The sequence below is a fragment of the Leopardus geoffroyi genome, chromosome A2 (assembly GCF_018350155.1).
Source record: "Leopardus geoffroyi isolate Oge1 chromosome A2, O.geoffroyi_Oge1_pat1.0, whole genome shotgun sequence".
In the NCBI taxonomy this organism is placed as follows: Eukaryota; Metazoa; Chordata; class Mammalia; order Carnivora; family Felidae; genus Leopardus; species Leopardus geoffroyi.
The window spans coordinates 34,957,082-34,972,237 of NC_059331.1; the positions used below are offsets into that span (position 1 = coordinate 34,957,082).

The following is a 15,156-nucleotide window of genomic DNA, read 5'->3' on the forward strand; positions in this document are numbered from 1 at the left end:
CAGAGAGCATGGGAGCTGTACAACTCTAGTAGCACACCTTGCCCTGGGTGTGCTTGACTTATAGCCTTTATTGTAAGAAACCAGTAGTAATCTAGTAAGTAAAATGTTTCTCTAAGTTCCAGGAGCTGCTCTAGCAGACTGAATGAACCTAAAGGGGGGAGGGGTCACAGAATCAGCAAATCTATGGTCAGTCAGAAGCATGGGTGACAATGTGGACTTGAGACTGGTGTGAGAGAGGGGGTAGCCAGAAGTTTTAGGACTGAGCCCTTGACCTGTGGGATGTGACATTATCTCCAGCAAGCAGCGTCAGAATGGAGTTGAATTACAGGACACTCAACTGGTGTCTGAGAACAGCCTGGTGGTGTTGGAAAACCCATACATCTGGATCGATGTCAGAACCTACCCCATAGGCTCAGTCTCCCCAAGGACCAATCACAACAGTTCTGCCTCCATTTCAAAGGAACCTCCTCAACACTTGGTCATTCAACCCTTCTTCATCATTTTAAATTAGTGAGGATAATCGGTTTATAACTCCACTATCTCAAAATGTATCTCGTTTTTCTAACTGGCCAAATAGCACATTTATTTTTTCATGCCAATTATAAAAAAGCTATCAACTGAAAAATTCATTCTTCTTTTCCCTATATTGTTGGTTTTCAAGTTTAATGATATGTCACTTTAAAAAAGAGTTCTGAGTCTTAACAAAGAAACACTCACCATTAATAGTTTATTCCCTTAATCAAAAATAATTAGTAACTTTCAGCATTCTTTATATTACTTATTAAAGGCCTATGTAAGCCCTAAGGCTGGAATAAGAGTGCATATTAAATGTGGTTTTCCTCCCCTTCTTTTCAAAGGTAAGTTAACCCAAATAAGTCCTTCAAAGTCCAGGCAACTGTAACCACAGCATCTTGACAGCAACTAGGAGAGCAGGATCCGAAGATGGGGGGACATCAAGCAAATGATACCGTAGTTTCCTTATAAAAATGTGAAGACAGGTCCATCGATCGGGGGAAAACTAATATTTTCTGGTAAGGCTAAAAATCTGGTCTCCACTCCCAATCAGTGCTGAGGCAAGAAAGTCCTTTTCCCAAGAGATTTTCATTTTCTTCCTCTACTCCCGAGCACACACAAGGGACCACAAGCAGCCTCGTCCTCGCCCCTCATGTCATTCCATACCTTGACTCTTCTGAGTCTCCATCCTGTGGTTCCATTACCCACCTTTCTTACAAGCCAAGGCACTGAGCGGATTTAGAGGGAAGGTGGGGGAAAGATCACAGGGGGCTTTTCATGAAAATAAAGCCTTTATGATTATAGTTAGTGATAAAAATACCAAAACCAATGACTAATATTTATTAACCATTTAGGGCGCAGTGCTAAGATGGTGTGCATGAGCTCAGTTAATGCTCAGTGCAACTCTGGGGGGTGACTACTCTACCTCTCCCCATTTTTCAGTCGAGAAAGCTCAGGCACGGCGTAATTTCATCAAACCTAACAAACAACAGCGTTTTCGTACCATCTTTATGTAACCATTGGGGAAAAAACCTCCCAATCAATCTATGACACAAGCGTAAAACACACCTGGAATTCAGAGACATTGAAGTGTGGGGGGAAAGCGTGTGTCTTACGAATAAAATACATAAGTAGGTTTCACAAGACCATGCATTTGAATGAAATGAACCCTGCCCCCTCAGTCCCAGCAGACTGCACCAGGGACTGGTGTGGGAACCAGCGGCCTCTGCACGTAGCTTGAAGGATGTGCCCAAGAAAGCAGCTCATTACTGAGTGGTGGCAAAAAGACCCAAACAAATCCTCTTTGGGAAGTGCAAAGTGGAGGTGAACCACTTCAACCCACAAGAGAAGCCGGGTTACTTCAACGCAGAACACTCTTCCAAGTAAAGCTGCGGAAGCGCCCTGGGCTCATGGAAGCCCACTGTCTACACGTGTCTTCGAAATACTCATTTGGGTATTTGGACAAATGAGCTGACTGCTCATGACAACCCATCTTCCCACTTAATAATTCCTTCCTGAGAAATATTTTTCATTGTAATCATAAGAAAACAGTCTAAAACAAGGCCCACTGCCATTATCTTCAACTCTGGTAAATGAGTCCAACACAGACAAAAAAGGTGAATCGTAAGGAAATCTTCAGAAAGTTGGAAATGTGAAAAAGGAAACAAATCAATCATGAAAATGTGATCTTAGAGACAAGAAGTTCACAAAGGATGGAAAATATAATGATGTTCTTAATGGACCAGGCCACGCCCCCCCCCCAACAGTGCATGCAGAGCCCTGCTACGTGGGAATACCATGGTGCTGCTCCTAAGACCCGCCCCCCCATCTTAGCCATGGGCTGCAGGGTGGGGGTAGATACCTTATGCCAAACAGTCCATCTATCAGCTGGCCAGTGACCCAAACGTGAATACAAAATGGTGAGCTAGACAAACAAGGTTTTCTCCTAAAAAGTATACTATTCTGGGAGATGGAAGCTAGATGATGTTTTGGGGATGGGAGGCTAAAGTGGGCATGGGACTGGACAGTCAAAGTCACGTGCAGGCAGAAGTTACAAAGAGATGTAACCATGAGTAAGTGACTGGTTACAGTACAGAAAAGGCACAGAAGAGTCAACACCAAGGAAGATTAGTGTTGAGTTCTAGTACATGTCCCTCTCAATAAACCTTTTATTTTTCTTGCGATAAGTCCAAGCAGGTCTCTTTCAACCAAAGAAGATTTAAGAAGCATCAGCACCACCCACACAAGACTGAGAGCACAGAAGGAAATAACAAAGCCAGAATGCACCATTTCAACAGGGCCCAGGATGTCATTAACACCAGAAAAGGCTTCAGGCTTGGGAAAGCATGTCACTGTGCTCAGGTTTAGACATCTGTGCTTGGGAAGGCTGGCAGATGTATGGGGCTATTTCGCTTCCTTTATTTGCATGTTCCTTTTCTGAGGCCCTAACAAAGTGTACAGAGAACACCCAGCCATAGGGTCAAAGTACTTGGTTCTGGGAGTAAAGATAAGCAGGGACATTTTATAACCAGAGTGGCTGCTCCCACCCTCTCGGCTCAGGGATGGTACAGGGCCTTTTATCACCTTTTTGCTTTCAGCACAGGATAGGAGGGGGCAGCACCTTGTGGATCAGAAGAAGTCATGGCTCCTGACCAGTATATTGCCTTAATAACGCCAATCTTTCTCTCCTACCCCCGTTACCAACATTTCATCCATTTCAGTTAGGGTTTTCCAGAAACAGTCTTGGTTTGTTACACCTGCTGCCCTGGTGTGGTAACAATTCACAGTGCTCATGGTCACTTTCAAAGTATCCCAACCTGGCAACAAATTATGCAGCCAACCTAATTTTGGTGCAAGCCCCCATCTTCTCCCATGTTATGTACAACTGGAGGAAGAAGAAAAAAGGAAACCTGTAGATCAATCACAAGTATGCAAACAAGTTTAGTTTTCAGGGGCTCCTGGGTGGCTCAGCCAGTTGAGCATCTGACTCTTGATTTTGGCTCAGGTCATGATCCCAGCATCATGAGATGGGGGCCCATCTCGAGGTCCATGCTGAGCGTGGAGCCTGCTTGGGATTCTCTCTCTCTCTCTCTCTCTCTCTCTCTCCCCCCTTCTCAAATAAAAAAACTTTAGTTTTCAGAGATGCTGAAATGTGAAAAAGTTAGTCTTGTAATAAAATACGTAATTCTTACAGATCAAAAGAATTATCAGTGTTTAAGGCAAGATTTAGACCCAGACAGTCTGACCCCAGTCCTGCCTTATGCACATTCTCCTGATACAATTACTAAGGGCACTGAATCAGTGCACAGTCCCCCAAGGGAGCCCCATACTTGCAACATTCCCCCACACATCTCCATCCTATATGCAGAAAGGGTCCTCTAAAGCTTCAAACTTCCCCCTTTGCCTCACTATCTAAACTCTTCAATGATTCTCCACTGCCCTCAAGAACAAACCTTAACTCCAATATCAGATGCCAGGATCAGCAGAATGGTGCCCCTGCTTTGGTCTCCGGCCTCGTCTCTGACTGCCCCGCCACCCGAAACTCCACAAGGCAGCCCTCCTGAATTCCTCGGTGCCCACAAGTCACAACCTTGGTACCCGGACAGCCCAGAAATGGAAGCGGGCCGGGCACATGGAGAAATGGGAAGTGGTAGGAAAAGAGACACCAGACCCACATGCCACCCCACCCCCCACAGGTCCCAAATTTGCACACAACTACCCCTAATGCTTGGCCATGTCTCCAACATCAATTTATACATTATACCAAATCCCTCCAATTTTTTTTTTTTTTTTAATTTTTTTTTTTCAACTTTTATTTATTTTTGGGACAGAGAGAGACAGAGCATGAACGGGGGAGGGGCAGAGAGAGAGGGAGACACAGAATCGGAAACAGGCTCCAGGCTCCGAGCCATCAGCCCAGAGCCTGACGCGGGGCTCGAACTCACGGACCGCGAGATAGTGACCTGGCTGAAGTCGGACGCCTAACCGACGGCGCCACCCAGGCACCCCCAAATCCCTCCAATTTTAAAACAAAAATAAACTTTACGGAGTTAAGCCTAAAAAATCTATGCCTTCGTGACTGGTGCTGAAGTGCTATTCTTTTGGAACCATTTTTGAAAGAGGCAAAACCTGGCCGTGTCACCTGCACACTGATCCAAGTCTGCAGTAAGAATATCAGGAAGCTCTGTCCTCCAGGAGCACCCCCCAGAGCCCACCCTGCAAAAGCAATGCAATTTCACAACTTCAGAATCCCCGAAACGCTACAGTCAGTGCTCCGCACTTGGGCAGACAGCGAAAGGCACCTGGGACTGGCTGTGACTACAGTCTATTCTTTAGGTGTCCCCGCCACCTCAGATCTTTGACGCACATGAGGTCCAGAAGCCATCACTACTAAGTAAACACGAAGATGTGCAAACATTTCTGGAATGAGCCACATCTGGGATGGTGCAACGGAGCTCACCATGTGACCTTCCCCACTGCTACCTTGGGCTTCTACAGACCTTCACTTCACGCCCTCTTCTTCATGCCCTGCAGAATAATGTAGAACTGGGGTACAGGGGGCAGGCCGTGGACTGTCTGAGCCTCAAGTGCTCCAGATGTAAATGGCAAATGATCATCTCGGTCCCACGTGGTTGGTGCAAAGATTCAAGGGAACAAAACATATGGAAAACACCAAGCTAGTGCCTAACCCTGAGATGGCAGCAAACAATACATGTTTATCAGATCTGAGAAGGGAAAATGCTTCTAGCTTAGTAAAGCATAAAAAAATGCAAGTAAAGTTAGCTTCAAATTCGCCGTAAGAAAAATAACCGTTGTGAGCCAACCATATCATTATGTCAAATGTACTCTCTGTAACCACACATGAGATTTATCCCTTTTCAGAGAACAATAAATCGAGGTTCAACCAAGTTCAACAGTTCGTAAAGCAAGAGCCTGGCAGACCCAGAATTTGAATATTGTTCGATTTGAATGCAGAACTCACACCCTCTTCTCTGTTACCCTGTTTCCCAGAGCCTGAAGCCAGGGAAGGAGTCAGATAAGAGCCTGGAGAAGACAACCTGGTACACAGATCAGTACACCCGAGTCAGCACAAGCCACTTGGGGCAGAGAGACCGGGAAATGCAAGCAATCAGTGTAACCGGATGTTTCCGCCCAAATAGGATCCTTTAGCAACAGTTTAATGTTTTAACAGCCTAAGTGGCTTGTCAGCATGAGGCAGGTGACTTGCTCGCACTCTAATTGTAATTAAGCAAGTTGCTCTTGACCTCTCCGTGACTGTTCCCTTACACGTGTCATGAAGACAATACAACCTCCTTAGCAGTAATGTTGCAAGGGCTAAAGAAATGGTATGCAGAGATCACCTGCATAGGGTCTCTGCGCACATGCAAAATGAACAGTCTTATTATGAAAGTCCTTTCACAACTAGACTTGCTACAGTCCCTTCCTTCCTCGCTTGCCTCGATTGTCTGCATCGTTGCTCAACTTCTGTTACTTACCTGCCCTTCCCTCTTCTCTATGAACCGCACTCAGTCACTGAGACCACAAAAGCTTACTGAATACCTTGTCAGGCGAGCTGGGGAAACTGGTGGTGTATAAGAAAATCTTTGGCCTCAATGAGCTTACAATCTTCTATTTGTTAGAGAGGGAAGAAGACAGACAATAAATAAATATACAAAGAAGAAACACAATAAATCACCAGACTTTAAAACGTTAGAATAAAGCAAGTAAGGGGTAGAGAGACATCTCTGGGGAGAGGCAGAATCAGATAAAATATTCAGGGAAAGCCCTGTCTGAAGATTTAACATGGAGTCAGAGAGCTAATGAAGGAAGAGAACAGGCCTGGGAGCAGAGGAAACAATGTTTCAGAAGGAGAGCACAGGGGCGCCTGGGTGGCACAGTCGGTTAAGCCTCCGACTTCAGCCAGGTCACGATCTCGCGGTCCGGGAGTTCGAGCCCCGCGCCAGGCTCTGGGCTGATGGCTCAGAGCCTGGAGCCTGCTTCCGATTCTGTGTCTCCCTCTCTCTCTGCCCCTGCCCCGTTCATGCTCTGTCTCTCTCTGTCCCAAAAATAAATAAACGTTGAAAAAAAAAAATTTAAAAAAAAGGAGAGCACAGCAAGCCCACCAGTGCAGGAGGAACAAGCACAGCCGCTGAGAGGACCAAAACCACAGCCCAAATGCAGCATTCACGTGCCCTAGTACAATTCTTGGTTTCCGCGCCAATTTTGCCCCCAAACTCTGAGCTCCCTGAGGGTAGGGGCCGTGTATCTCCCATCTGCATTCACTCAGTCATGTAGCAACCTCGACATGCCCCGCATTCTCGTCAACACTGGGTTTACAGGGAAGAACTAAACTGACATAGTTGTCGCCTTCAGGGAGCTTATACCCAATACCACCAGGCACAGACCAAGTGTTCAGAAAACCAACTACACGAACAACACGTGCAGGGCTCCTGGGTGACTCGGTCGGTTAAGTGTCCGACTTCGGCTCAGGTCTCATGGTTCGTGAGTTCATGCCCCGAGTTGGGCTCTGCTCTAACAGTACAGAGCCTGCCTGGGATTCTCTCTCTCTGCTACTCCCCGCAACCCCCCTGCCCCCCAAACCCATGTGCTCTCTCTCTCTCTCAAATAAATAAACTTAAAAAAAAACTCACTGAATTAACTTTTTTTTTTTTTAATGTTTATTTTTAAGAGAAAGAGAGACAGAGCCCAAGCTCCCCAAGCTGGGGAGGGGCAGAGAGGGAGACACGGAATCTGAAACAGGCTCCAGGTTCTGAGCTATCAGCCCAGAACCTGACACAGGGCTTGAACCCACGAACTGCAAGATCATGACCTGAGCCTAAGTCGGATGCTTAACTGACTGAGCCACCCAGGTACCGCAATAAATAAACTCTTTTAAAAAATGAACAATATTTGCTTGGTTTTTAGTTAGGATGGAATTCTATGCATGCTGAGTTCTAGGCTTTCTGCAGCCCGTCCCCCTTCCTCATTTGTCTAGAAGATCACCTTCAGTTACATACCTGCCTCTCCCTTCTCCATACAAAAGGGATGGCAAGAACTGACTCCTGCACTCTCCCTCACGTTCTCTCTCCCCTCTGCCTTTTTGCACACTGCCCACCCCACCTGCAGTGCCCTCCCCACTTCCCTCTTCACCAGACTAACTCAAGTATTATCTCCCAAAGTTTCATTAGGATATTGATTTTACAATTTGCTCAAACGTGGGCAAATCTCTCAAGTTCTTGAGGCAAAACATTTCCATCGGGTAACAGAAAGTGATAAATCAAGTGACAATCCCACACTGAGTAGTAAAGAGAACTGAAGGACAAATGATCTGAGGTTAGGCAGATAATTTCTCTTCCTTCCCAAAATATGAGGTATTATTTCAGCGACTTTCTGGGCATTGTGCCTGCGGAACAGGGCTACGACACACAGGCAGCAACATTCTCACTACCATGGGTCTGCGCACTCCATCCCTGGCCCATAAAAGATCAGTTTCATTTACAGTAAACAAAACCAATTTGGGACACTTAAAGGTCTTCCCCACACAGAAGGTCAACAGTTTAGCTTCTAAATTATCTGAGATAGATTTCTTCCTCTAACAGAAGAAATTGCAGCTGTAAAAAAAAAAAAAAAGTCAGATATTTATTCTTTTAGGCAAAAGGCACAAATATGTGAGTCACAACTTCCGGCCCAGGCTCCACAGGCTCATTTAGCTGATAAGGACTTACACGGGACCTTTAGTCCTTCACTTCTAAAAGCCACGCATCCCTCTTTCTCCTCCTACATCCTGAAGGAGCAGAAAAATAAGCTGGAGCCACCCATTTAGAAGAATACAACAGCAGGGGCATGGGTTTAACAGTTTCCTTCAAAACCATGTGTTCCTCTAGGAGTTCCTGGACAGAAGCTCCGGGCTTTGCAGAGAACCACACAACAACTCCACAGCTGGGGACCTGACAGGCAGTGTTTCCCACAAGGTCTACCCTTCACCACACAGCAGCTCCGCAAACCCCACCCTGCCATTATGAGAGGGAACGTGTGCAGAAGGGCAACAATCCCACGTTTGGAATTATCATTAACCACTGAAACTCTGTGCCCTCAACCAAAATTCCCATGTGACATGACCTACAGAGTGGGCTCATCTCGGTGCCCACCGCAGCCGTGTCACGCTGTATGACATTGCCATGTAGTACAGCATCCTGTTCTCCTGGAGGACTATTTGGACACAGCAACATAGCCCTTACATGTGAAAAATCCCCTAACAATAATGAGATCTTTACTAGAGTACTGAGTTCACAGAACATTCCCCCTAAAAGTTTCCAAAGCCAGCCTACGTCTGCAGTAGGAATTATACAGTACAGTAATTACATGCCTAATCATTAGCAGCCAGGACTGGGTTTCAGACCCAGCTATTTTTTTACTAGCTAAATAACTTTGAGCAAGTCACTTATCCACTCTAGACTCTTAAAAGCTCCTTATCAGATGCTGCAAATCCACACATGATCTGGCCCCTGCCTACCTCAAGCTACTACTGGTACTACCATTTCCCCCTCTTTAACTATTTGGTCATGTTGAGCTCACTCCCGCCTCCGGGCCTTTGCACTTGCTGTCCTCTATGCCTAATACACTCTTCCCCAAAGTTTCACCTGGCTGGCCACTTTTGGTTACTCAGGTCTCAGCTCAAATGTCAAAAAGTCACCTCCAGGATCTCATAAACCTAATATTGAACGTGTGACTACATATTGTATAATTCCATTTACATAAGTACAGAAAGGAACAAGACCATGGTTTGGTGGTGTAAGTGTAGGGACTTGGTGACCCTTTCCAGGGTGGAGGCAGCAACAGGTAGAAACACCAGAGGACCCTCGGGGTTGCCACTAAATGATTAGCTTTTTTATCTGAATCTGGTGACCTGGGCATGTTCCGTTTGTGAGAACCCTTCAAGTTGTTCATTTATAATATGTACATTTTCAGTACATGTGTTACATTGCAACAAAAAAATCAACCAAAACAAAACAAAACAAAACAAAAACCCCACCTTATCAAATTGGTTTACCTTGACCACCTAATCTACGTACACCTTCTTGGCTAAGCTATTCATTCTCCATCCCAGGATTCTATTTTACCTTTGTGTAGCATTTGTCCCTGGCTGAAATCATCATCATTATTTATGTATGTATGTACAGTCTAGCCCTTCCCCACCCCCATTAAAATCAAGTATGATGTGGCCATGTGCTCTGCCGGCTTTGTTCTCTACCCCCAAATATCAGCACCTAGAACAGTCCTGTCCTAGGTATAGACTGAATAAAAAATGTATGTAAAATAAGAAATGGCTAAAGCAGGCTTTCTAAGACTATAACATCAATCATAAGTCAAATAACTGAAGCCAAGAGCAGAGGAAATAAGAAATTTCAATGACATTAAACCTCGGGAATATGTGTCAAATGTTAAATTTAACTACAGGGTGGGAGAGGGGAGGGAGCTAAAGTGTCATTCTAGGGACATCTTTTTGAGTGGTTACGGTTATTTCTCAAAGCAGAAACTGGGCCTTTTATCTCCGCATACCCAACAGCTCTGCACGAGGCCCTAGTAAAAACTAGGTGTGAGGCAAGAGTGGCAACAAATTTCTGAAAATACTTAGGATTTTTAAGGTTCGTGGGAAAAGGAGGTCATGTTCAACTGTAATGTTTGCCGTGGCCAAGGGAGTAGGTACGCACAACACCAAAGGAGACTCAGTTGGAAGAGATACTAAGAAGTACCCAAGAATTTAAAAAGTATCTTAAAAGTCATGAGCAATACTCTCCTAATACTGTCAATTCTAAGAGATTTATTAAAAAAAAAATTTAGGGGCGCCTGGGTGACTCAGTCGCTTGAGCATCCGGCTTTGGCTCAGGTCGTGATCTCGCAGTTCGTGAGTTCGAGCCCCACATCAGGCTCTGTGCGGACAGCTCAGAGCCTGGAGCCTGCCTCAGATTCTGTGTCTCCTCTCTCTCTGCCCCTTCCCCGCTCACGCTCTGCCTCTGTCTCTCAAAAATAAATAAAGTTTAAAAAAAAATTTTTTTTTAATTTAAATGTCAGTAGTTCTAGGACTTGGATGTTATATAGTGGCTACTTGATAAGCAGACTAACCTCAAGGCTGACATGACGCATTTTCATGAAGTCTACACTCACCAAGCAACAGCCCGGTGTAACAGAAACTTAAAAGTAAACTATTCTGGAATGGGGCTCTGCCACAAACTCTCTTTATAACTTTGAACAAGTCATTGAATTTCTTTAGGCCTCAATTTTCCACCTGTGAAATAAGCTGGTTGCACTAGATACTGGCTAATGTCCATTTCTGGTTCTTGGGCACTAAGTACTAACCCGAACTTCTAAAAAATTCTTATCTTTGAAACCTTGTGCTTACAGGGTAACACATCATCCAAGAGTGATGTAAATCAAAGCTGCTGGATGGAGCGAGGTAACAGAACCTTTTGCCCAGTCTTGCCAAACCAAGGCTACCTGTCCCCAGACAGATTCCCTGGAGCGTTGCGTTCAGATCTCACTTCTTGGTTAGGCAGGAAGCCCTATCACACCTCGGCTAAACACTTGGGTTCCTTGTACAATTAAAGCTTTGCTTGAGTTTTCACTGCCCAGGGCCCTATGTGTCTCATCAATTCAAGTCTGCACTCATAGTTAGCACTACAGTTGTTTTTTGTAACACTTAAATAATGAATAGGACTTGATCACCTGGAGGTATTCTCCTCACTGCATTACAATAGTTATTAGTGATTTTAATTAGACAAAACTGCCATTCCTTTCCACTATCCCACCATACTGTCAAGCGCCTATTAAGGATATTACAGTAATAAGTATTAGCACCTTTTAAATTTACGTTAACAAAAACAGAGAAATGATAAGTCAGGAAATGAGAGGGGAAAAAAGAAAAAAAAACAAAACCTTGCATGTAATTAGCCAACGCTTAGAGTAACTCAAAGAATCATTGGTAGCTATCTTATAATTTTCCTAAAAACTATGTTATGCATATCCTGGTTAAAATTGCATGTGATAATTTGACTCTCATAAATTAAAAATGGGGAAAATGAACAAGGACGTTGCTCAGCTGTGGCTGAGCCCCACGCTGCCCTTTCTTTAAAGGGGGGGAAGAACTTATCTGTGGGCAATCAGAAGTTGAGCAGTTGAGTGATTTCTCCAAGAGTCATCACCAACTTTTAACCCCCCAAAAGGCTTCTGAATACTTCCACTCGTGCCATTCTGCAGAAACTACAATCTACAGGAGGCCAAGTTTGAACAGCTACTCGGCATCCACCCGCGGCCCCTTAGCTTTCTATTCTCTGTAAACGAGGAGAAAGTGGACAGGGGGAATGCTCTGACGTGTGTTTGTGACGAGGCTGATTCCTCGTTGCAGGGAAGGGAGAGCGTTTCCCACTTTCCTCCTCGACCCCCGCATTTTGCCAACTCAGGCGCCCCTGAAATCTGCAAAAACAGTCTCCCCGGAGAAAGTTCCTCACAGAGGTGAATCATTAATACCAGCCAGGCTGGGATGGCTTTCTGGGCATGTTCTTCACGTGGCCTAACACACGCGCTCAGAGGTCGAGACGTTTCTAAAGGAGAGCTGGCAACGTGGATGGTAAAACCTCAGGTCTCCTAAACCCGGCCCGAGAACTTCTCGACTTGCCAGGCGGAGCCAGGTGCGGTGCCAGCGCCCTCCGCGTGGGCCCACGGAACCGACGCCAGCGACTGCTGAGTGCTGGGTGTCGCCCTCCTCGGCCCCGGGCCCACACCCGAGCGGGGGCTGGGGGCGGAGGGGTCTCCCACGCGCCCGGGAGCAGCTCCGCGCGTCGCCTCCGGGGGTGCAGCGCCCGCGCCGCCGGGCACCCGCTGCCGGGAGGAAACAGGCGGCGGCGAGGTCGAGGAGGGCCGGGAGGACCCGGGCAGGCGGCCGCCCCGCCAGCGCCCTCCGCGCGGCTCCAGCCACCGGGCGCGCTCACCTGGGACCTGGCCGCCAGCAGCGGGGGCCGGAGCGCCAGGTCTTGCAGAAGTTTCCGGGCCTGCGCTGCCACGGGGGACGCCATCTTAAACAGGAAACTCGGCGCAGGGGAGCCGGCTGCGCGCGGGCGGCCGAGGTCGGAGGAGGAGGAGGGAGGAGGAGGAGAGGGGCGGGCCCGGCCGGCCCCCCGGCCGCCCCCGCGCCCCGGCGCGCGGCCCCTCTGCGCGCGGCCCCGCCCCGGCGCCCCACGCCCCACGCCCGGCGGGGCCAGCACCGCCCCCGGTCCCCGACCCCGCCCCGTCTTCGCCTTTAGCCTGCGGGGGTCTTGTGGCCTTGTCACCGCGCCACCCACTGTGGGCAACAGCAGATCCCCAGCCCTGCGGTCGTGGGGTTTAAACTCTACCGAGGACCAAAGGGCAAGCGAACAGTAGTCACTGGCGCGAGCGGTGTAACTGGAACCGGGGGCCTTCGGAGCTCAGTTCTCGTCTCGGGGTCGCAGAGGAGCCTGGGCACGCGGTGTCTGAGCTGGGACTTGAAGGAATAAAGGGGAGGCAAGGGTTCTGGCGAAGGCGGTGGAAGCCTTCTAGAACTCAGTTAAGACGTTTTTATCCTTAACGGAAGATCAATGCAAAACCATTGAAGGGTTTTGAGCCCGGTAATCAGCATAATAAGAGCAGACATTTATTTGGAGTCTCCTGACACTAAGCACTGTGCAGGTAATAAAAATGCTGTAGCAAATATGCTTGATGTGTGACAAGCACTTTACAAATAGGAACTCTTAGTCTCCATAGCAACCTTTCCAGTAGGTACCAGACTAAAATCCCCATTTTGCAGAAGAGGAAAACGAGGCACAGAGAGGTTGAGTAACTTGCGGGAGGTCACCACTCTGATAGGAATGGAAATGGTGTTCAAACCCATGCTTTCTCTCCGTGCCCCATTAAGAGCTGTTATAGATTCTTTTTTAACCTTACTTACTCTTGAGCCTATGATCATGAGAAAACTTGCAGTGTAACAGAACTAGGCAACTATTGCTGCTAGTTTCCTTCCTTCCCTCCCTCCGTTTATTTTTTCTTAATATATATTTTGACAAATCAAATATACAGACAAGTTACAAGAATATTACCCCCAAATGCCCAGGTATCCTTAACCCGGATTCCCCACCTATATTTTGCCCTATTTCACATTCTTGATAGGTAGTATATATAAATGGATTTGTAGACCATTACTTGTCACAAGTTTACCTGCTAGATTTAGCATCTATTGATGATTATTGCTTGCATCAGTTATGAGCACGATGATTGCAAAATAGTTATTATGTAATTCCATTCTTTTCTACATTTTTGTTTACATTCTACTCTGAAGTGAGCTTTACTTTTGCCCACATTTCTTTATTAATTCTTGTATTTACTTGTATCAGTATGGACTTGTGGATTCCTTTTTTGGTGCCAAATCTATGCTCTTTCCTATTACACTCACTCTGCTGCCTCTGGATATGGGTCATTTAATCTTCACATGAACCTTCCGAGGAGGTTCTGCTGTTACTCCCATTTGCCAAATAGAGAACATGTCCCCAGAAACACTATGTAACTTGCCCAGGGTGACACAGCTTGGGATCAGACCCTAAAGCTGGAATCTAACCATTCTACTCCACACCCTCCCCTTGAGTGAGTGGATCTGATTTCCCATCTCGTCCATCATTACTCCTACTGGGTCTGCCATTTAGCCAGCCAGGTTGGAGTACAAACACTACAAACAGTCAACAGTGTTTAAACTTGGTCATACCTTTAAACTTAGTTGTCAGAAGGAAACAGACTACCTGTAGAATTAATCAAAGGCTTTTTATTCACACATTACTATGGTAAAGGCGTCTGCTACCATCACTTTCCTTCCAGCAGAGGCTAGAAGGTATTTGAAAGGAGAGTGCATTTTATAAAGAGAAAGGAGAAACTCTTAAGACGCTCTTTGATTGATGAGTGTTCTGTCAGGATGAGGTTTTTCTATTAGGGCAGGATTTGGAGAAGTGGAGTGGGAGGGGCTTTCTGATGGCCGTTCAAGTACATTTGGCAGTCTTTGGTTCACCATCACTAGTATATAACTGGGGACTTTCCAGTTCATCCAGTGTCATCTAAGTTTTTCCTGTCTCATTTGGAAAACTGCCAGGTTCTCAAGGGGGGCCCAAGTCTTGGGTCAGCAATTTCTCAATGTCTTTACCTGCTTTCTGTCATTCTACCTTCTCTGTGGCCAAGGGATTGGGAAGATGCAGCAGAAAGACGGGCATCCATATGGTTATCTCCCATGCTTAGCACTGGACCAGGACTAGAAGAAGGGCACAATAAACAAACACATCATGAATCAAACTTACTGAGTTCCTCCTAAGACTTCTCCTTATTTTCTACTCTTATATCCCAAATAGAAAGCTCTTTGAGGTCAGGGATTCCACCACAGGGTTCTGTACTGTGCTTCACGGGGACGAGCACTGATATTTTAGCCAAACTGAATTCAAAAGCCCCCTCTACCCCTTGCAAACCTGTGACCTGAAGTATGTACCTACTTCCTAGAGTTGTAGTAGGTATTCAACAAGATGTTGTGTATAAAGACCTTTTATATGGTAGGGGCTTCATAAGTGTTATTTTTCTTCCTCTAGAATGTTATTAATAAAT

At 46.3% G+C, this 15,156-nt stretch overlaps 1 protein-coding gene across 4 annotated transcripts in view; it reads right to left on the reverse strand.

The window, feature by feature from the left end:
- SUCLG2 (succinate-CoA ligase GDP-forming subunit beta) overlaps positions 1 to 12,662 on the reverse strand; it is a 328,227-nt gene extending 315,565 nt beyond the window's left edge. The window contains exon 1 of one of the 4 annotated variants that reach the window (XM_045493474.1): positions 12,498 to 12,662. In XM_045493474.1, the coding sequence (XP_045349430.1) occupies positions 12,498 to 12,581 (84 nt within the window). In that variant the 5' untranslated portion in view covers positions 12,582 to 12,662. Of the gene's footprint in view, positions 1 to 4,654; positions 4,672 to 12,497 lie in introns of those variants that run through there. The other 3 variants (XM_045493473.1, XM_045493477.1, XM_045493475.1) reach the window with 3 other exon arrangements.
- Between the last annotated feature and the right edge of the window lie 2,494 nt (positions 12,663 to 15,156).